The 22,592-nt window shown below is 33.7% G+C and overlaps 1 protein-coding gene across 2 annotated transcripts in view; it reads right to left on the reverse strand.

The window, feature by feature from the left end:
* The window catches only part of UBTD2 (ubiquitin domain containing 2), a 55,706-nt gene that overhangs the window by 1,832 nt on the left and 31,282 nt on the right, over positions 1–22,592 (reverse strand). The window contains exons 2-3 of one of the 2 annotated variants that reach the window (XM_051978903.1): positions 15,610–15,678; positions 12,621–12,857 (exon numbers count right to left, since the gene is read on the reverse strand). In XM_051978903.1, coding sequence (XP_051834863.1) covers positions 12,621–12,857; positions 15,610–15,678 — 306 coding nt within the window. The remainder of the gene's footprint in view (positions 1–12,620; positions 12,858–15,609; positions 15,679–22,592) is intronic. The other variant, XM_051978904.1, reaches the window with a different exon arrangement.

Below are 22,592 nucleotides of genomic sequence, written 5' to 3' on the forward strand. Positions count from 1 at the left end.
ATTTATTTTGCTAAAAATCAAATTACCAGTTTAAAAAATGGAAACGATGAATTCATCACTGAAAATGATGATATTCAAACAATTATTGGGCTATTTCGTCCAATTATATGCCAAGAAATCTAACAATCTAAGTGAAGTAGATGAATATTTACAATACAAACTGTTCAGATTAATAGAAAAAAAAACTGAACAAGCCATCAATATCTCCCTAAGAAAAAAATCCCCAGGACTAGATGGACTCACAAGACATTTATACAGCAATTAATTCCAATACTATTTGGAAAAATAGTGAAGGAGTCCTATCAAATTCCTTTTACAACACAAATATGTCACTGATGACAAAACCAGGAAGAATAAAAACAGAAAAAAACTATAGACCAATTTCTCTAATGAATATTGATTTTAAAAAAAGTTTTAGGAGATTGCAGCAATATATCACAAAGATAATACACTATAATCATATGTGATTTATTCTAGCAATGTAGGGCTGATTCAATATTAGAAAAACTTAGTATCCAGCATAATGGATGCAAAGTCAATAATAAAACCAACAAAAAATCATAATAGATTCAGAAAAGGCTTTTGAAAAAATACACTAATTTCTATTAAAAAATGCTAGAAAGCATAGGAATCAGTAGAGGTTTCCTTAAAATGATAACTAATACCATTTAAACCTATAAGCAAGCATTATTTGTAACAGAACATTATTTGTAGAAATCTTTCTAATAAGATAAGGAATAAATAAGAATGTCCTTATCAAGACGATTATTTAATATTATACTATAAATGCTAGCTATGGCAATTAAATAAATAAAAGAAATGGAAGGAATAAGAATAGGCAATAAGGAAACAAATCTATTTGAAGATGATAATATACTCAGAGAATCCTAAAGAATCAACTAAAAAACTTATTGAAAAAATTAACTCCTGTAAAGTTGCAGGATATGAAACAAATTCAAATAAACCATCAGCATGTCTTTGTATTGCCAACAAAATTCAGCAGAAAGAGATAAAAAGAGAGCTTTCATTTAAAATAATATCTATCATTACTGGGTCTGTATCCCAAAAAGATCATTTAAAAAGGGAAAAGAATCCACATGTACAAAAATGTTTGTAGCAGTTCTTTTTGTTATGGCAAGGAATTAGAATTGGAGGAGATGTTTAGAATTGGAGGAGATGTTTATCACTTGAGCAATGGCTAAACAAACTGTGGTATATGAATATAATAGAATATTATTATTCTACAAGAAATGACAAGTAGGCTGATTTCAGAAAAACCTGGAAAGGTTGACTGATGCTGAATGAAGTGAGCAGAGCCAACATTGTACATAGTAACAGCAACATTGTATGATGATCAACTATGACAGACTTTGCTCTTTTCAACAATAGTGATGCAAGACAATTCCAAAAAACTTGTGATGGAAAATGTCATCCACATCCAAAGAAAGAATTATGGAGACAGAATAAGGATTAAAACATACTATTTTCACTTTTTTTGCTGTTTTTTCTTTTTAATAGTTTTTCTCTTTTGATCTGATTTTTTTTTCACAACATGCCTAATATGGAAATATGTTTAATGTAAAGGACTGCTTGCCATCTAAGGGAGGGGGTGGAGGGAGGGAGGGGAAAAATCGGAACAGAAGTGAGTGCAAAGGATAATGTTGTAAAAAAAATTTACCCTGGCATGGATTCTGTCAATATAAAGTTATTATAAAATAAAATAAAATATAAAAAGCAAAAATAAACATATTTACCCCTTTTTTTAAAAGAGTAATTTTTTACAGCATTATCCCTTGCACTCACTTCTGTTCCGATTTTTCCCCCTCCCTCCCTCTACCCCCTCCCCTAGATGGCAAACAGTCCTATATATGTTAGATATGTTGCAGTATATTCTAAATACATTATATGTTTGCAGAACCGAACAGTTCTCTTGCTGCACAGGGAGAATTGGATTCAGAAGGTAAAAATAACTCAGGAAGAAAAACAAAAATGCAAACAGTTCATATTCGTTTCCCAGTGTTCTTTCTTTGGGTGTAGCTGCTTCTGTCCATTATTTATCAATTGAAACTCAGTTAGGTCTCTTTGTCATAGAAATCCACTTCCATCAGAATACATCCTCATACAATATCGTTGTCGAAGTCTCTAATGATCTCCTGGTTCTGCTCATTTTACTTAGCATCAGTTCATGTAAGTCTCTCCAAGCCTCTCTGTATTCATCCTGCTGGTCACTTTTTACAGAACAATAATATTCCATAACATTCATATACCACAATTTACCCAACCATTCTCCAATTGATGGGCATCCATTCAATTTCCAGTTTCTAGCCACTACAAACAGGGCTGCCACAAACATTTTGTCACATACAGGTCCCTTTCCGTTCTTTAGTATCTCTTTGGGGTATAAGCCCAGTAGAAACACTGCTGGATCAAAGGGTATGATGCACAGTTTGATAACTTTTGGGGCATAATAAGGAAATATGTTTAACACGATCATATATGTACAGCCTATATCAGATTGCTTTTTGTCTTGGGAAGGGTGGAAAAGGAAAAGAGGGAAGGAGAAAAAATTTAGGACTCAAAATCTTATAAAAATACTTGGGAGTCTAATTGCCAAGACAAATTCGGAATTTTATGAAACCAAACATAAAATACTTCACACAAAGTCAGATCTAGACAACTGAAAAAATATTAATTGTTCTTTGATAGGCCAATGATACCTAAATAATTTACTTATTCAGTATCACACCAATTAAACCACCAAAAAATTATTTTACAGAGCTAGGGGAAAAAAAAAATTCATCTGGAAGAACAAAAATATCAAGGGAAGTAATGGGGAAAAAAATGAGAAGAAAGGCATCTAGCAGTATTTAGTACCAGATCTCAAACTGTTATAATCATCAAAACATGCTGGTACTAGCTAAGAAACAGAGTGGTATATCAATGCAATAAATAAAATACATAATACACAGTTTGATAAACCTAAAGACCCAAGTTTTGGGGATAACTCATTATTTGACAAAATTACTCCAAAAATTAGAAAGCAATTTGGCAGAAACTAGGTATAGACCAATATCTTACACTATATACCATGAGGTGGTCATGTAAGTTATGATTTAGGGCATATGTTTAGAATTAAAGAATAATATCATAAATAAATTAGGAGAGCAAGAAGTAGTTTATTATCTTTCAGAACCATGGATAAGGGAAGACCTATGACCAAACAAGAAATAGAGAACTTATAAAATGTAAATTTAAAAGGTTTTGAATAAGTAAAGCCAATGTAACCAAGATTGGAAGAAAAGCAGAAAGTTGGGAAAATTTTTATATTCTGATTAAGGTCTCATTTCTAAAATATGAGAACTCAGTCAAATTTTTAAGAATATGTCATTTCCCAATTGATAAATGGTCAAAGGATATGAACAGGTAATTTTCAGAAGAAGAAATCAAAACTTTCTGAAGTCATGAAAAAATACTCTAAATCCTTACTGATTAGAGAAATACAAATTAAAACAACTCTGAGATATCATTTCACACTTATATAAGATGAACTAATATGACAAAAAGGAAAATGACAAATATTGGAGGGAATATAGAAAAACTGGACATTAATAATATTGATAGTAGAGTTGTGAATTGCTTCAACTATTGTGATGAGTGAGCAATTTGGAAAATTGTCCAAAGGGCTATAACATTGTGCATATCTTTTGTTCCAACAATCCCACTACTAGGTCTGTATCCCAGAGAGAGAGGGAAAAAAAAATGGAGGGGTGCAAAAAGATCCGTATTTAGTCAAAATATTTACAGCAGCTCTTTTTATGGTAATAAAGACTTGGAAACTGAGGGGACACCCATCAATTGTGGAATGGCTTAACAAGTTGTGGTATGTGATTATAATGAATGAGCAGAATAATTTCAGAAAAACCTGAAAAGAACTGATACAGTGTAAAGGAAGCAGAACTAGAACATCCCATAGTAATAGTAATAACTGTACAATGATTTAACTCCTAATGGCTTAGCTTTTCTTAAGTAATACAAAAATCTAAGATAATTCCAAAGGACTTATAATGACAAATGTTATCCATCTCCAGAGAAAGAAATGACGGGAGTCTGAATACAGATTAAAACCACTTTTTTTCTTGGGGGTTTTGGTCTCTGTTTTCATTTGCAATATGGCTAGTAGAAAATATGTTTTGGACAACTGCACACATATAATTTATATTAAATTGTCTGCTTTCTTAAGGAGTAGGGAGGAGAGAAAAGGAAGAAGAGAATTTGGAACTCAAAATTTAACAAATATTAAATTTTTTATAAGTAACAAATTCTATGAATACAAAGACAAGCAACAACACAGTCCTTATTTTCAAAAACTATATAATCTACTAAGGGCAAGACAAAATACACACATACACACACACATATATTTATATTTACAATCACAGAAATGCAGTATAAGTAAGTATCAATCATATAATACTTAGAAAAGCAATGTTTCTCCTAAAGCTAATTAACAAACAAGGTTAACAGGATGGCAAGGGTTAGGGGGAACATTAGAGAGTAAGATAAACAAATTTAAGTTTCTGACCAGATAGCTCAGGAAAAAAAAAATTGTCCTACTGAATTATTAATGGCTAATTTCAAGTTAAAGATCAATAACATACTATTACTAAGGGCCATTTCCTTTTGGAATGAAAATGGTTTTGCTCTAATGAGCTTTTTGCTATAATGATACTGTGATGAAACCTGACCTTGCCCAAACTTCAACATAAATACCAGGCTGTCAGTAGTGGTTTAGTTTTTAAAACTATTATATCAAACCATAGTCTTTTAAATATAAATATTTAGGCAGATTTACTCTGTGCAAATCAGGGATTTTTAGGGGGAAATGGGAAACCAATAAGCAGAAAAGTTATAAAACATGTTTCTACAATTATTGTATTAAATGTTGAAGAACCTGAAGAACTGTAAGACTTATGTGCAGTACTCTATAGAGTCTGAATTTTATTTGGAATAGATCAAATACACAGAGGCTCTTATCTCTAGTTTATGTTTAGTATTAGAAAGTTAGTAGCAAAGATTATTTATGTATGCTTTTATCAATGTAAATCAACCAATGAAAATCAGTGGCTTGTTTTAATTTTAAAGAACTGATTGGGGTACTGAGAGGCTGTCTGATTTATCAAGCAGATAGATGTTTCAGTAGATAAGAATAGCTTGGAGTCAGGAAGACCCAAGTTCAATTATTTACAGCTCTAAGTTGTGTAACCCTGGGCAAGTCACAAATTTGTTTGTCTCAGTTTCCATAAGAAAACTGGAGAAGGAAATGACAAACTACTCCAGTATTTGCCAAGAAAATCCCAAAAGGTGTCAAGAAGAATTAGATATGACTAAACAACATGCTAGAACCAGCTCACACGAATTTGTGAAGAACTGTTAAATTTTCAATGTCAGCACTTCTATATCAGAAATCAGCAAATCTACAAATCATGGCCTGATTTATTGTTTTGTTGATTATCTAGATTTAAAGTGATGGAAAACATACTAATAATGAAAACTAACTTAAAAATGTGCTATTTGTACATTTTTTGTCCCTGAAGAGAGCCAACTGTTAAAACATTTACCACTATATCCTTGGTCCTATCCATTGTCATACAGATAGAATATGTCAAAAGACAGGAACTGAACCCAGGTCTCCTTTCTGAATCAAAAACTGGTCCTGTATCTACACTGTAACACTGACTCTGCCCATTAAGATATAGCACATCTGAAATGGCACAAATGAAACAAGCTCTAAAGGGTACTAATCAGTATTATGAGAATTAAATCTTAATTAGCTGACCTTTCCAGATTGTTCATTGGATGGGTCAGGATAGAAACAAAAAGGTCATGTGATAAATACCATCTTATGACACCATGGAAATGAATCTACTTCAAAAAAATTATTATCATTGGATATTAATCCCTATACAACAGGAATCCATGTTACATTTATTCTCTACCCCTATAATATAAAGAGCTATTTATAAATATCATACTATTTATTAACTCAGAACACTGGATCATAAATTAAAAAGTAGAAAGATTCTTAAAGATCATTTGAATAGGCTTTATTTTTACAGATGATATCAATAAAATTCTTACACTGGACCTGTAACTCTAGCCAGCTCTCTTGCTCCTGGTTATAAGGGTAAGGGAAACAGAAAGAAAGAGTACATAAAGCAAACTGGTGCAACAAAAGTTTATAAGAGGAAAAAAGATGTTCATGAGTGTTAAAAAGTTGGTAGCATAAATGTTTACTAATTATGACAATAAGTAAAGAGGAAACCAACATTTATCCCGAAGAATGCCACTGTTATTCTTAAAGAATAATGTTCCCGCACAACAATGCGGTTGAGAGTAAAGCCTAACAGGAGGAAATTATGAAGATCTGGGGTAAGGAAAAGAAATGAAGCCATAATGGGAAAAAAGAGTAAAGATTTGAGTAAAAGAAACTCGGCATGTTTAATGATAAAAGAGAGATAGAGGCAGAGATAAAGAGATGGGGAAAGGAAGAGATTGATTATATGCTTGATAATGACATAGCAAACTATCTTTCTTATCTATCTTCTCTTGGCTAGCATCTTAGTAACACCATTGTCAACCTTTGCAGTTTAGAAAAAGATTGCAGTGACAACCTGCCTGTCACCAGGGGGCAATCTGCAGCAACTCAGCTCAATTCCAGCTATCAAAGTTATAGAGATCAAACTCTCTTTGCACATCTATCCCTGACTTAAAGTATTAACAGGGACAGACAGTACCTAAAGTTGCTAGAGAGAACCTCAAGAGCTCCATTGCTGACAATTGGTTGTTTTTTTTAATATCCTTATTTCAAATATAATTTTTCTAACCTGTTTAATCTTTCGCTTAGATGTGTGGCCCCAATAGTTCTTTTTCTCAAGCAATGATTTTACATAATTATTTTTAATGACTTCAAAATATTTCATTATGAAGTTATAAACATAATTAAAATAGTTGCCAAATAGTAAAAAATAGCCCATTAGGTTCCATCTGAAATTCATTCATCCTGCTGTGAATCATTTCCCTGAATATTTCTTTTCAAATATTCATAAGTTGTAATCAAACCATGTGTCTCTTCAAGCACTCATTCTCATGATCAACATTTTCTGAGAATTTATTAAATGAACTTGGAATATTATTTATTAACAATATATCTATAAATTAAAACTCACTTTCCATTGTTCCATATCTCCTTCCATATAACCTCCTTAGATGTAGCCTCTTCACTTCTCAACCGTCCTAAGCACTAATGCTATTACCATCAATCTACATATAAATAGCTTTAAATTACAGTTATGTAGTTAATAGATAATATGTCTAGTTCATTTAATATAAATATGAGAAAATGTTAATCATGGGAAGGAGGAGTGCTTAGAGATACAACTAGTTTGACTACTACATTATATGAAATGTTTTGCAGCAGGATGAATGAATTTCAAATGAAATATAGCTACCCAAAGGCCTTCATGCCTCCAATTCAAACACTTAAATCCTCACTTTTTACTTAATTTTCTAAGCTTAACATATGATTAATATGTTTTCATCAGTATCTTAATGCCATTTTAGTCCACAAACAATGTTCAACCATTTAAATTCACAGCTTTATAAGACTTTTTACAGACTTTGAAGTCAATGAATAGTTAATAGGACAATTTTTATTATTTAGAGAGTGGGTATCTGAGCAATCCATCTTAAAGAGACAGTGAATAGTGTGCTAAAGTCAGGAAGATTAGAGTCCAAAATTGGCATTGCTATTTGTCTGACCCTGAACAATTCTCTTAACCTCTGTTTCTTCTGAAAATCTGTCTTCTGCCCTTATCTGTAAATGGGAGTAATGAAAGTTCCTACTGCCAGGGTTGTTGTGAGGATGAAATGAGATAATATTTGCAAATCATTTTGCAAGCCTTTAAATGCTATATAGTTACTAGCTACAAGTATATTACCACCACCACTATTACTATGATTATTAATTCAAAGGTAATAGTTCTCATTTCAAAATTATACTATAGGTTTTCTGTATTATTTAAGTTCTCTTCTTGTTATGGCTTTTGTTTCAGAGCTTTTTAATTCCAAATCAGAGTAACTCTATGCACTTACTTGTAAATCACTGTTCATGCTATGACAAAGATAAGGGCTTTGATCACATGTCCGAAGTGAATATAACGCACTGAAATTTTAAGAATATGCCCTCATTTAAAAGGACCAAGGCAATAACACATGATTAATCAAGTACCTCAACTCCACTGCCATATAAATTTCTGAGCAGTTGGAAGCAAAGTTCAAAAAAGTTAACAATGGCAACAACAAAAGGGAATCTAACTCAACTCCAATAATATAAACTCTTCTGTTTAGTTTTTAAAGCCTTATGCAACACTTAGCTCTGACCTATTTTGGACATTCATCCTCCCATATTCTGCAATCCAGCAAAACTAGCCTTGTTCCTATTTATCACACATGTCACTGTCCCCTTTTTTTCTTGTCTTTGTACCATAAAGCTATTCAACAAGCTGGGAAGGCACTCCCTCCCTCCTTATATCTGCTTATAAAGTCACCTAAAAAAATAAATAAATAAAAGATGTAACTCCAGCGTCTTCTAATGCAAGACCTTCTTGATGCTCTCAACTGCTAATGTCTTCCCCTCCTAAACTGTAGTGAGTTACTCTCTATTATTCCTTCTATAATCATGTAAAATGTATATACATATAAATACATACTTATGTCACACATATACATATTTACATTAATGCATGTACTTGTCAGGGATAGATATTGCTTTATTCTTTGTATCCTCAGTGCCTAGAAAACTACCTACCACATAATAGGCACATAATACTTTTTATATAAGGCAGCTAGGAAGTGTGTAATAGATAAAAGTGCAGGGCTTTAGAGTCAGAATGATTCTTCTATCTGAATTCAAGTCCAGGTTTAGACACTTACTAGTTATGTGACACTGGGCAAGTCACTTAATCCTCTTTGCATCAGTTTCCTCAGCTATATAATGAGTTGGAGAAGAAAAAGGAAAGTCACTCTAGTATCTTTGAGAAGAAAATCCCAAATAAGGTCACAGAAAGTTGAACATGACTAAAATGACTCAAGAACAATAATATTTGTTGATTAAGTATTTGAATCAGTATTTTTAAGGGAGAAGGGGCAGGAGAGGGAGGGTAACATTGCTGGTTTTAACCAGTGCAGCAGTTATAACCATACCTCTTTCAGCTATATTTCTATATGATAGCAAATGCCTTGGTCAGTAGAGAATTTATTTAGGCTGGAGGGTAAAGCTACTTTTTAAAAAAAGTGCTTTTACTCCTAATATGCCAACACATTTTTTTTAATTCTTTAAAATATCTTAGTTTGGGAACATAAAACTGGATTGTGCTGATAAAACTGCTGTACTTAAGGAAAACTATAAATGTGAAGGCCCTGAGAAATTTGGGATATCATACTCCACTGCAGTTTTTTGGAAAGAAAACACAAAGAGTCAGGAAAAATATTTTCCATTCCTTTCCCGTTTTCCCTCCCCAACATACTTCCCTATCTCTAAGAATAATAAAAAGTTTGGGAAAATAGGTTCTAAAAGGTTATATTAAGAAAGCAAGGTATAATTTAGCCTCAAGAAGAAAAGATCTTCAAAAGATCCTTTCTGGAAAACAATAAACAGTTAAGCACTCATTTCATTCAGAGAAATGCTCTAAAGTTTGAGTGCAAGAGGTTTTACATAGATTTTAGAAAGAAGATTTATATTAGTATATTATTAATGGAAACTGGGAAGTCTCATCATTCTTGGTTGACACTTTAATCAAAAAAAGAAAATCAAAGTAAGTATCTTTCTATAATGGCTTGAGCCATAACAAAAAACAATAAGAAAAACAACTTGAATTCTCAAATATTATCTCAATCTTATGAATCTATGAAATTTACTTATCATTATAATCAAAACATGCTTTTATTATACAAACTAAATCTACATAGTTATTACCCAATAGGAGTTTTAGTTTGTAATTTTAGAAAGAGACTCAAATCTCAACCCTAGTTCATGTAAGTCACCTGCCCTTTCGGTGATTCAATTTCCAGCTTGGCCAAAAGGCTTAAGTAATATCTGCTGTGAGAAGATTGCCAGGAGTTCTGCTTACTTGGCATAATGGTAATCCTTAGGGAGGAAAAAAAGAAAAATAGGCTAATTGGGTTTCTTAAGCAGTTTCATAAAAAGAATGGTGAAGAAATAAGACATCACAATGTGAAGATCTGAAAATACAGAGTGTAATAATTTTTTCTAGGAATATGAAGCATTCTTTTGCAGTAAAAATGGAACTAGAGAAGGAAGACACTGTTTCAATGAAATAAAAATCATAATAGCCAACATATTCATTATATGCACCCATTACATTAGAGCACTATGCTAATTGCCTTACAATTAATATATCATGTGATTCTTACAACAAGGCTGAGAAGTAGGTGCTATTGTATGTTTCTATTTACAGACGAAGAAATTGAAGCAAATGGGGATTAAATGACTTGTCCAGAGTCACCCAGAGCCAGTAAGTACAAGGCTAGATTTCAACTCAGGTCTTCCTATCTCCAGGCCTGGCACTATTCACTTCGCCACCTTAAAATAAAAAGAACAGGAAAGTAAAGCAACAAAGAGAGGGTACAAGAAAAATATTTGGTTCGATCTTTTAAAATGTTTCAAGATAAGAACAGGTCAAACAAGTAAAAAACAAGGAAACCCTATCAAAATTAGTAATTGAGTGGCATTACATGAGTTACATTCTATATAAATTTTAAAACATAGTACCTAATCAGAAAGCATGCACAACCTAAAATCAACAAAAATCAAAGACCAAATATACGACAAGATATTAACAGAATAATTTAACAAGTAATTTCATTCCTACTTCCCCACCCTCCCATTTAACCTCTTTAGGATATTTCAAGTTTTAACTTGAGAATGATAAAATGAGAATGGATAAGGTTATAGAAATAGGGGGGCAAAGAGAAACACAGAGGAGGGATGAATGAAGACAAGAGAGGGAAGCAATGACAGAAGTAGATATTGGGTCTCTTCCACAATCTCTTCTAATTTATCTTATAATATTTCTACTCTCTCTTTAGTTGCAATTCTGCTCAATATAGGTTACTTTTCATATGAAAGATCCACTACTACTACTGCTCAGCAAATTACCTGAAAAGTGGTAGGTATGTAATAAAGGCTAGCTAGCTAACTAATGCTACTGAATCAAAACAATGCCCAAATTCAATTTGTGTCCTATTCTTCATGACCATTAAAAATGTAGGAGTCATCTACCATTTCCTTCTTCAGCTTATTTTACAAATGAAGAATTGATGCAGAGTTCAGTGACTTGCCCAAAGTAATACAATCATAACTGTTTGAGGCCAAATTTGAGCCTAGATGTCTTCCCGACTTCAAGACCAGTAGATTTCCTATTTGAAGACCATAATCTTAAAACAGAAAAGCTAATAGGTCAGAGAAATGTCCTGCTTACATCCCAATCCTCTGTCCTATCCAGCCAAAAAAACAAAAACAAAAAAAGAATACTTCTCAAGGTAAAGTATTTGCAATTCTTTTTATCTATAAATGAAAATCAAATGATTTTTAAAGTCATTTCTACTGTTTAGAATAGCAAACAACAAAGTTCATGATAAGGAAATAATTATTAAGTAAGACATATTGTTCCTTTTGAAGTGTGTACTAAAATGATGAGAGATTGAAAGAAAAAATCAAAATATAATAACAGTAACAAATAAGTTGTCCACACTAAATATAGCACCCAAGGTAGTGAACTTCCAAGAGTGCAGGATCACTAGACTACCCCCTAAGAGGTAGAGGGGGAGTGAGTAACATCTGAAGTTAGATACAAAGCCAGGTCAGAATTCCCAAGGTAAGCAGGATTTGGTTTGGGCCTTTGAATAGCTGCTACACTTCCAGCCTAAGTGAGAAAGGGAGATCTAATCTCTTCTTAAAAAATACCTGCAAATTTTTGTTTTTCTTCCCGGGTTATTTATACCTTCTGAATTCAATTCTCTCTGTGCAACAAGAAAACTGTTCGGTTCTGCACACATATATTGTATCTAGGATATACTGTAACCCATTCAACATGTAAAGGACTGCTTGCCATCTGGGGGAAGGGGAGGAGGGAGGGAGGGGAAAAATTGGAACAGAAATGAATGCAAGGAATAATGCTGTAAAAAATTACCCTGGCATGCGTTCTATCAATAAAAAGTTATTTAAAAAAAATAGCTGCAAAGAAAATAATACAAAAATTCAAGGAAGACAGAAAAGGTCAGTGATTTTGTAACTGAAACATCTGCTTCTGGTTCCTGTGTAATCAGTGTTATCTGAGAGCAGATAGGGCTAGATAAAAGGACAAAAAGAGAAGTGAAGGGTTCATTGTTTCATTGAAAAAGTGTTACAACATCTTATGATAATAAGAAAAAGAAAATGTTTCCTGTTTTTCCCCTCCTTAGGCTGAAGAAATTAACTGGATTTATACTTCCCTATTCTATTTCCCCACTCCCTACTCCACCCTCGGGAATACTGAACCTACCATGTGGTAATGTTATATTTGCACCATCAATGATTGCTTGTGCCAGTTCATGATCATTGTTCTCAAATGCATGTGCAGCAGCCTTAAGAGCATCCCAAATTTCTTTACGGCCTTCAAAGGCTGGTGCAGTATCCCAAAATTCATCTCTCTTGCTGCGTAGTTGTCCATCTGTCATGGGATAATCACTCTTCCATTTTGGTTTCTCTTTTTTCAGAGGCTGATTACGACCTAAAGCAACTGAAAGGAAAGCAAAGCCCAGAATTAGAACAAAAATTTACCAGAAGAAACTGAACTAATCACCGAATCAAAACACTTAGAAATTTATTTAGTTAAAAAATCTTCTCACTGGCTTTCTAATCCTTGTGGTTCCTAGATTTCCCAAGCCGATTCTGGAATTAGAAGAGAAAAAGAGTCCAAAGCTCCAGTCCCACTGATAGAGCCAGTCTCTGCTGGGGCTCCAATCCCAACTAGGATTTTTCTCAGGAATTGCCAGAATAAAGCAATAACAGTAGTTCCCTAATGTTTCATAGTAGGAATTCTTTAGAGAAGCAACAGCTATAGAATAATACAGAAGAAAGAGGATGTCCTTAAAAACATTTCAGCTTCTCTGACAAGGCTCTGCAGTTTGGAAACTTAGACTTTAGGCCGTGAACTGGCACCCTCACAGAGTGGTTTTGAGAATGTTATATCAGAGCTGTCATTACCACTTGTCCAGAGTTATATGGCTAATATCAGTCCAAGTTTCCTGATTTAGATTTAACCAAAGAAGGGGCAGCTAGGTGGCTCAGTGGATAGAGCACCAGCCCTGAAGTCAGGAGGACCTGAGTTCAAATCTAGCCTCAGACTTACTTAACACTTCCTAGATGTGTGACCCTGGGCAAGTCACTTAACCACAACTGCCTCACCAAAAATAAAATAAAATAAATAAATAACCAAAGATTTAGATTTAGAACAGAAAAGGATAGGTCATAAAGTCTAATCTCTTTGTTTTAAAGATGAAAATGACCAGAAGAACTGAGTAAAACAGAGTGATAACTGAATCCAGATCCCCTAACATAGGTAAGGAAAGGAGGAGTGGATATTAAATCAGTTTCTCTTATTGTTTTTAAAATTAAAAAAAAAAAAACTCACAAAGAGGCTGGGTCTGAACAAAGTAGAGGAAATAATCCTTTGCCCCTCTTCAAATTCACATGCCTCCACCACTTTAATCAAACTCCTTTGTGCCCTGACATATACCCAGTACACTGAAGAATTACCCAGGGACTGTAGTTATACATGTAATCACAGCAGTAACTTACACTCATAGATGAGAAAGGAGACAGTTTGATGGATAGAAGAAAGACTAGGTAGGAGGTAGAAATGGTAAGAAAAAAGGGGAAGGAATGTTAGGTGGTAAAGAGTAGGTTGGTAAATGAGTGACAGAGTAGGTGGAGAGAGGGTGAATGGTGAATTTAGTGTTCTATATTTAATTGCAAGAAGGAGGCTAATTCTAAGAGGAATAAATCTTGAAATAGGCTTTAAAATAACAATGAAATGATCACTCCCTTGCTGGCCTTGAGCCAGATAAAATCTGGGCCAAACAAAACAATGAAGAAAAGGAATTCCAATACCTACCTAGCCAATCCCCATTCTTTCAGGGACTTTTCTTACATGGTAACAACATGCAATAAATACTACATCTTTAGACACCTTGTGACTAGGCCACACTCATTTCATCTACTCTAGCCAATTCCACCTACTTCATCTCAGAACAGCAGAAAGTCCTCCTACTTTGAATGATATGTGTGCTCACAATACCTACTCCAGCACCTCCCCACCCCATAACACTCAGTATTACTGACTCATATCATTGCTTCCAAATCCTCTAACTAACTGCTCTCTTAAAGTAACCCACATCAGCTATGCTCTATATGAAATGTGCATGAAAAAATAAGAAACAGCCATGATAACGAAGGAACTGGTATGGTAGGAAAGAATACAAAAAATAATTAATATATGGGTACACATGCATATATATATCAAAGTAACAAGTATACCTCAGGCAATTATAGGCAAATAATGTATTTTTTTGACCTGTAATTATAAAAAAAACAGGAAAAAATCAACAGGCTTAGAATCAAGAGATCAATTTCAATTGTAACTGTGCCAATAACTCATTATAGACAGTGTACTCAAACCCTTAATTTCTGAGCCTTGATTTCTCTATTTGTAACATGAAGGGCTTAGATTCTATGATCTCTAAAGCCCTTCCTCGAGCTAATATTGTATGACCACGTCTTAATACACAAGTACATCAAAATAGGATTTGAGAAAGACATAAGAAAAATCATTAGGAAGATGTCAGAATAGGCTGATGCCAATAGGGAATGTGATTTAGTAGGCCGAATTTAAGACATGAAAAAATTAAATGCTATAAATAATAGTATGTTAGATAAATGAAGTTAAACAAACTTGGCAAATTCTAATCATTCTTAATTATTTAGGAATAATCTGCTACCTGAATTCTTTTTCTTCATACTTGTTTTTCAGCTTTTTGGTCATTTCAATTAATAAACGGGCACTTATTAAATGCCACTATGTTCCAGGGCTCCTCAAACTACAGCCCACAGGCCAGATGCAGCAGCTGAGGACATTTATCCCCCCTCACCCAAGGCTATGAAGTTTCTTTATTTAAAGGCCCACAAAACAAAGTTTTTGTTTTTACTATCGTCCGGCCCTCCAACAGTCTGAGGGACAGTTAACTGGCCCCCTATTTAAAAAGTTTGAGGATCCCTGTATCTAGACAGTGTGAAGCACTAAGAATACAAAACCAAAAATGAAAACAGTCCCTGCCCTAAAAGAGTTTATATTCTGTTAGGGAAAAAACAAAATGAACACATCCATATGAAACAGACACATAGTAATCACAAAGTAATTTTCTTCAGTGGGCTCAAATTTCCTAACAATTAAAGTACAAATTCTTAAGCTTTTAAAGCTCAACTGGTCTCACCTTTTCCATGAAATGAAGTTTTCCCCTCTGTCCACAAGTCTTCATTTATCTCCTTGATCTCCAATAACACTTAATTTTTTTTTACATTAAAAATGATTAGAGATGACTATCCAATTCTCTGAATTCTCCGTACTTCTATAGTATATTTGTCACTGGGTTGTATTATGGCTGTATATTAGTATTATTTCCTCTGCTAAGATTTGTCAACTCCTTGAGGATAATGACAGTTCTTCATACCTTTATACCTATGCCATTAAACACAAGACTTTGCAAGTAGAAAAACTCCACATATTTGTTGAATGAATAAGCAAATAGTTTTATTCAATGCATGTTACTCTCTACCTAACTATAGATTTCTCTGAAATAACAACTGACATTTATATTGCACTTAATGGTTGGCAAAGTTCATTACATGTTAACTCACTGCTCTTCATAGCAATCCTGGGAGGTACGTGCTATTATTATGCTCATTTTAAAGATGAGGAAAACTAAAGCACAGAGAGGTTAAATGACTTGTCTAGGATCACAGAGATATTCTGAGGCTGCATTCAAATTCATTATCTTTCTGACTCCAAGTCTAACACTCTTCTGCTCTATATCACACAGCAATTTTTCAAAGCAGGAACACAAACTCCACAGAGCAGGAGAAACAGTGCTAAAAATATAGTAAGTATTTTAAAACTACCTCCCAACTGATTTTACTGCTCTCTACCATTTTTATTAAAGGAGGGGAACAGAAGTAAAACGCTCTCAGTTATTATTATATTTCTTTAAAAGTCTTGTAGGAAATATTCATAGAATTTTTTAGTAGCCTAAAATTGGGAAGAAAATGGGTACCTATATATTAATTGGGGAATGGCTGAATAAGCTGATATATATGATTATAATGGAATATTGTATACCATAAAGTACCTCAGTGGCCATACAGTACACCTATACTGGGGTAGAATGGGGAGAAATCCTATACACAATATGCCAGTGAAAGGATTATCTAGCATTTGCTTGAAGACACTCAATGAGGGGGGAAAATCCCTATTTTGAATTGTTAAGATATTTTTCTTATATCACATCTAAATTTTCCTTTGCAACTTATATCTACCACTTCTAGTTGTTTCCCCGATCTGGGTTCAAAGAAAATAAATCCAATCACTCTTCCATATAACAACTTTCTTTAAAAGAAAGATAACTATCATAAGTCAAAATAGTTAAAGTACAGAACTCAAGAGACAAGGAAGTCCAAATTCACATCCTGCTTCAAATCTTTACTAGTTGTGAAACTTTGGGCTAGTCACTAAATCTCTGTGTCACAGTTTCTGCATCTATAAAATGGGGATAAGAACACCATCTACTTCACAAGGTTGTTATAAAAGACCAAAAGAGATAACACATATAAAGTACTCTACAAACTTTCAATTACTCTTGCTATTTTTGTTCTTACTAGCATCATGAACTCCAAATCTTTCTGCAAGTTAAACATCCCTAGTTCCTTATATGGCATGAACTAGAGGACTCTGTAACATATGGCTGTCTTCCTCTAGATACTTTCTTTTATGAAATGATTCCCCAGAACTGAACATGAATATAAAATGACAGAGGTGAAACTTGAATATAAAATGATCATCACATTCTTATTCCTGGAAAATGTGTCTCTTAATTCAACAGAAGATTGTGTGTGTTTTAGCTGCATATCAAATTGATGAATTCTGTAAAATGTTTGCATGTATTCAAATTTGCACTATTTGAAGTCACAGTTAAGTAAAATTTATAATAATTGCTTACAGGCCAATGGAACTACATAGAATGAAATAAAATAATGCCACTTCAAGGAATTCATTATTCCAATTAATTAGAACTTTGAGATAAAATCAACTCAAACTCCTCAAATGTTTTTCAGATAAACTGCTAACTCATAAGACCATAGATTTAGAGCTGGAAGAAACCTTTAAAAAAAAATCTAGTCCAATCCCCTTATTTTACAGAACTAAAATTCATAGGGCAAATGACTTTCACAAAGTTATGTTATTAATAAGTAGCAAAACTATTACTTGAACCCAAAAGTCAACACCAAATCCAGTGCATTTTCCATTAAATCACAATTTTTACTCCATCTCATTTGTGATGAGATCCACTGAGATGCACCTACAATAATCAGCAACCATTATTTTTGGGGGTAGAATACCTCTTTTTGCTTATTTTTTAAAAAATTATTGCTATAGGTCTTGTTCATTTGGTTAAGTCAATCTAATTCAATATGAAATTTATTACGCTCTTACTATGCATTTTGAGACATTGGGGACTCAAAATTAAAAACAAAAAAGCCCTTGCTCTCAAGGAACGTACATTCTCCTGGGGTATACAACAGATACAAAGATAAGTAAATACTAAATATATACAAAGTAATTTTCAGAAATCAGAACACTAGCAATTGGGAGATGTTGCAATTCCAAACAAATGGCTTAATGCTAATAATACATTTACTTTGATCCAATAATTCTTTTTCTCACATTTACAGAATAATGCAAATAAATCAACTATTATCCAAAGGTGTAAGGTTACTCCAGATGATTACAACCCACCAATTTGTTCTGTTAACAAGCAGAGTGACAGGTAATTTTCTACTCTGTTAACAGCTGACAATGTAACTTTGAGATGAGTCAGAAACAGGGGCAGGAAAACTATTCAAAAGCATTAAACTTTCTTTGGTAAGACATATTTCTGTGGGGGTGCAGGTAGTTTAACAAGTAAAAGAGAAAGCAAGCATAGCCAGAATCTCTCTTCAAACACTGAGCGGCTTTTGAGAGCTTCTCCTTCCTGAGGCCAAGAAAGTAAAAATGGGTATTCCAGTTATACCAACGAAATGATTTGGTAAAACCTTTACACCAAGTTGGTAGAATAAAGCTGAAAAATATAATTATATATAAATAAAACTCACATAACCAATGCAAGAAAGAGCTAACCTAATAGATGCTAGTAACCTAACACACACACACACACACACACACACACACACACACACTCTATACAGATGAGTCATTATTCATTCTCCACCTCCCATCAGTATGTAAATAAAGAACCCACAAAGAGGATGCATAATACTGCTAAAGAATAATCATCTTTCTAAAGCTACTTTCATATCTATATACAAACAAAGAAGACTCAAAATAAGACCTTAATGCTAGGTGTGGAGATAGAATACTAAAAGGATGTTCTGTGCAAAGCAATCAATGCTTCCTGAATGAATTTACTTTTTTTTTTATTTTTTTGTCACTATTACGATTCTTTAACAAGTCTAATTTTAAACATCTCTTGATGAGAACAATTTTATTAACATTTATCATCATAAATATCTTTTTAGTATGCCATTGAGCATCATTTATGAAATTTTGGCTAGCTTCAAGTCTTACATTAGATAACTAGCTAAATGTACCTTATAATTTACCCTGTCAAATTATAAGACTACTTTTCTTTTCTTTTCTTTTTTTGGCTGAGGCAATTGGGGTTAAGTAACTTGCCCAGTCACACAGCCAGGAAGTGTTAAGTGTCTTGAGGCCATGTTTGAACTCAGGTACTCCTGATTTCAGGACTGGTACTCTATCCACTACAGCCAACAGTCCTCAAACTTTTAAAATAGGGGGCCAATTCACTGTCCCTCAGACTGTTGGAGGGCCGACTATAGTAAAAATAAAAACTTTATTTTGTGGGCCTTTAAGTAAAGAAACTTCATAGCCCTGGGTGAGGGGGATAAACATCCTCAGCTGTCGCATCTGGCCCACGGACCGTAGTTTGAGGACCCCTGCGACTACACCAACTAGCTGCCCCAAGACTACTTTTCTTAAGCCAAGTAGCTTCAAACATTTTTACAATGATATATAATATGTCCCTCTTTTTAAATTTACTTCACATAATTTGCAAAGTCAGGATTCTCAGAATTTAACAGCAATCTTATTTTCTGGGTTTTACAAAAAAGATTTAGTAATTTATTCCTTTTCCAAAAGAGACTGCATTTGTTTGGATTTCCCATGCATTTGAGAGGAAAGATGGCACAGTAGATAGAAAATTTGGTCTATAGAGCCAGGATACCCGGATTTAAATTCAACTGTGACATACACTCACACAGACAAGTAATTCAATCTCTCAGTCCTCCAAAAACTCTGTAAAATTATAATTTGTTGAGAAAAGTGGCCATCACAAGTGTCGCCCTCTTCCAAAAGTTCCCTATACCAAGGAAATGACAGGTACAGTCTCCATCCCTAACCCTCCTATGCATTTAGCATTGAACATATTTTCTAGGAGTTTGCTCATCAAATTAAGTGTTAATTCTAGATAGAATTACAACTTTTAATTTCTAGAAAATAATCTAGTCATTGAGGTCAAATTAAACTTATTTTGATTGTCAAATTTATTTCAGCATTCATATCCTTTCTTCCTCTTAGATGGACAATATCTCAGGGAAGTATTGTATATAGCATAACAATTAAAAGTTTTTCAAAAGTCTTTCTTCACAAACTTGTTTTATTAAAATCTCCTTAAATTAACAACAAGAATAACAGCCATTGTTGTTAATTCCTTTTTGTGATTTATTAATGCTATTACTTTAAAAATTAAGCTTAACAGGTAAGCCAATTCATATAGGTTACCACCAAGGGTGTGCTGGTTTAAATGGTTCTTCAGAAGAAATTGAAAGTTCCCTAAACTTTTAAGTTTCCTCTGCATTATTAACATTTACACCATCACTTAGACAATCAACAAAATAACCACAACTACAATGTAGCATTTAGAAATTTCTGAAGTGTAAGTGCTCACACTAAAAATTTAACAATTCTCCAAGTCTGCCACCAAAAATTTCCAAATCATTCCTCTTTTCTCTGCCTTTGCATGCCCAATTGAATATTCAATATTTGGCTCAAAATTCACCTATTTATCCTATTAACACAACTCTACCATTCTCTTTCTCTGTACTCATTTACTACTTTCAAATTTAATTTGTAATATGGAAGGGCTTATTCTTGTTGACATACTAATTTGCAATAGTTCACGATGTTTCTCATGTGGGTAAATCTCCCTTACTAAAAGCTCCAGACCATTTTTTTTTTCCAGAAGAACTGCTATCTTGCTGTTTTCTCTATTCTGTAGTCATAGTTAATTTTTTTAACATTAAAATTTAACACTGTTACATTTCAGCTTATTTTAAAATTTGACCCAGTAATTATCAAGATATTTTTGAATCTTGACTATCATTCAGTTTGTTAAATGACTCCATATACTGTGCCATTTGCAATTTAATAAGCATGCCATTTATGTTAAGGTCTTCCTCCCTCAGTTGATCCTGTTTTTTGGTGGTGGTATTTTCTAGCATACTCTTTCTTCATTAGACTGTGAACTTCTTAAGAAAACAGTTTCTTTTACCTTACTATGTATCCTCAGCATTTAGCATGATGCCTGGCAACAGTAGGTACTTAATAAACTAAGTCTGACAAACATATTAAGCAGCCTAGCATGAAGCATACATCCTGGACTACTTCCTTTCAGTTTTCCTTCCAAGGTGACATCAAAATAATAATGAATTTGAGGCTGACTACTTAATCTACTTCAAATATACCTACCCATGCTGTTATTTAATCTCCATTTTATTGAGGAAAATAACAAAGAATTTATCAAGTCCTTCACTAAAAATCTAAATGAACTATATTTCCACCATTCACCTTTAAGGACCGCTTTCTTTAGCATCTCTCAAAAAATGAAACAAAGTTAGTTCAGTATGATTATTCTGAAGAAGCCATTCAAGCTCTTTGTGATCACAACTTTCTTTTCTAAATATTCTCTAGACATTCTTTTTAATAAGTACATAATAGATTTTTGCCAGGAATTTAAGCCAAGTTCATTGCTCTATAGATAAAGATTCTGGTTCTACTTCTTACTTCTCATTCCCCCCACCCCCCCTTTTTGTGGGGGAGGAGGAAAGGAAAGCAAAAGACCATTTCATACCTAATTTCATTTGATCTTCTGATTGTAAGGTAGACTGGGCATTATCCTTATTTGACAAAGGAGATAGCTGAGACAGTTGTTTGTCTATGGTCAAACAGCTAATAAATTACAGCCTGGACTAAAAGCTTTGCTTTTTTCATTGGTCTTAATTTGTCATGGCTCAGATCAAATAGTAATCAGGAACTGTTCTTTCAAGTTAGATGAAAAATTATAAGGCTTTCAACAGCCCTAAATGTATACATTTTAGATCTCCAGGACCATCATCTGATGGACTTGTACAATTGAAGGTGTGGAACCTCAACATTTTTCCCTCATAATACACACACCAAAGGTATCAAACTCAATGAACCAGATAGATTAAAATGAGCTTAGTAAAACAAAGGAAAAAATATCAACTTGTGGTTTTCTAAGCCAATATATGGTGAAAAGATCTGTTTTTAATTTGAGTTTGACATCACTGCACCATACCATTAGGATTTCTGGGCCTTTTAATTTGCCAGCAAGCTGATCTTTCTTTTATGTGTTATCTTCCCAACCTGGAATGAATTCCTTGAGAATTCCTTCCTTCCAGCTCACTTTTTTTTATATGTATTCTCAGCTCTTGGTACAATGCTTGCCTCTCCCCCCAAAAAGTATTTGTTAAATGAGTTTTCATTTATTCATTCATTCCTCTGAATAAGAATGTGTGGTGAGCTTTTTCTTCTCAAAACACAGCCAGGTGATAAAAGTTCAGATCTTTTATTATCTCCAATATAGCCCAGTTAGCTTAGAGGTTTATCTCTCTGCTTGGTTCCAAGAGCTCCCTCCGAATGTCGCCAAATCCAAAGGTTTTGTCCTTCAGCCGCTGCCTCTGCTTTCTTCAGCCTCCAGCCAGCTCCACTCTTCATGTCATTCCAGTGAAATCTCTCAAAGTGCTCTCTGTCTGCACCAGAGTGCTCCTCTCCAGTCCAGCTGAACTCTCTTCTGCGACCAGCCAGCCAAGTGGAAAATATATTCTC

Source organism: Antechinus flavipes, chromosome 2, assembly GCF_016432865.1.
Source record: "Antechinus flavipes isolate AdamAnt ecotype Samford, QLD, Australia chromosome 2, AdamAnt_v2, whole genome shotgun sequence".
NCBI lineage: Eukaryota > Metazoa > Chordata > Mammalia > Dasyuromorphia > Dasyuridae > Antechinus > Antechinus flavipes.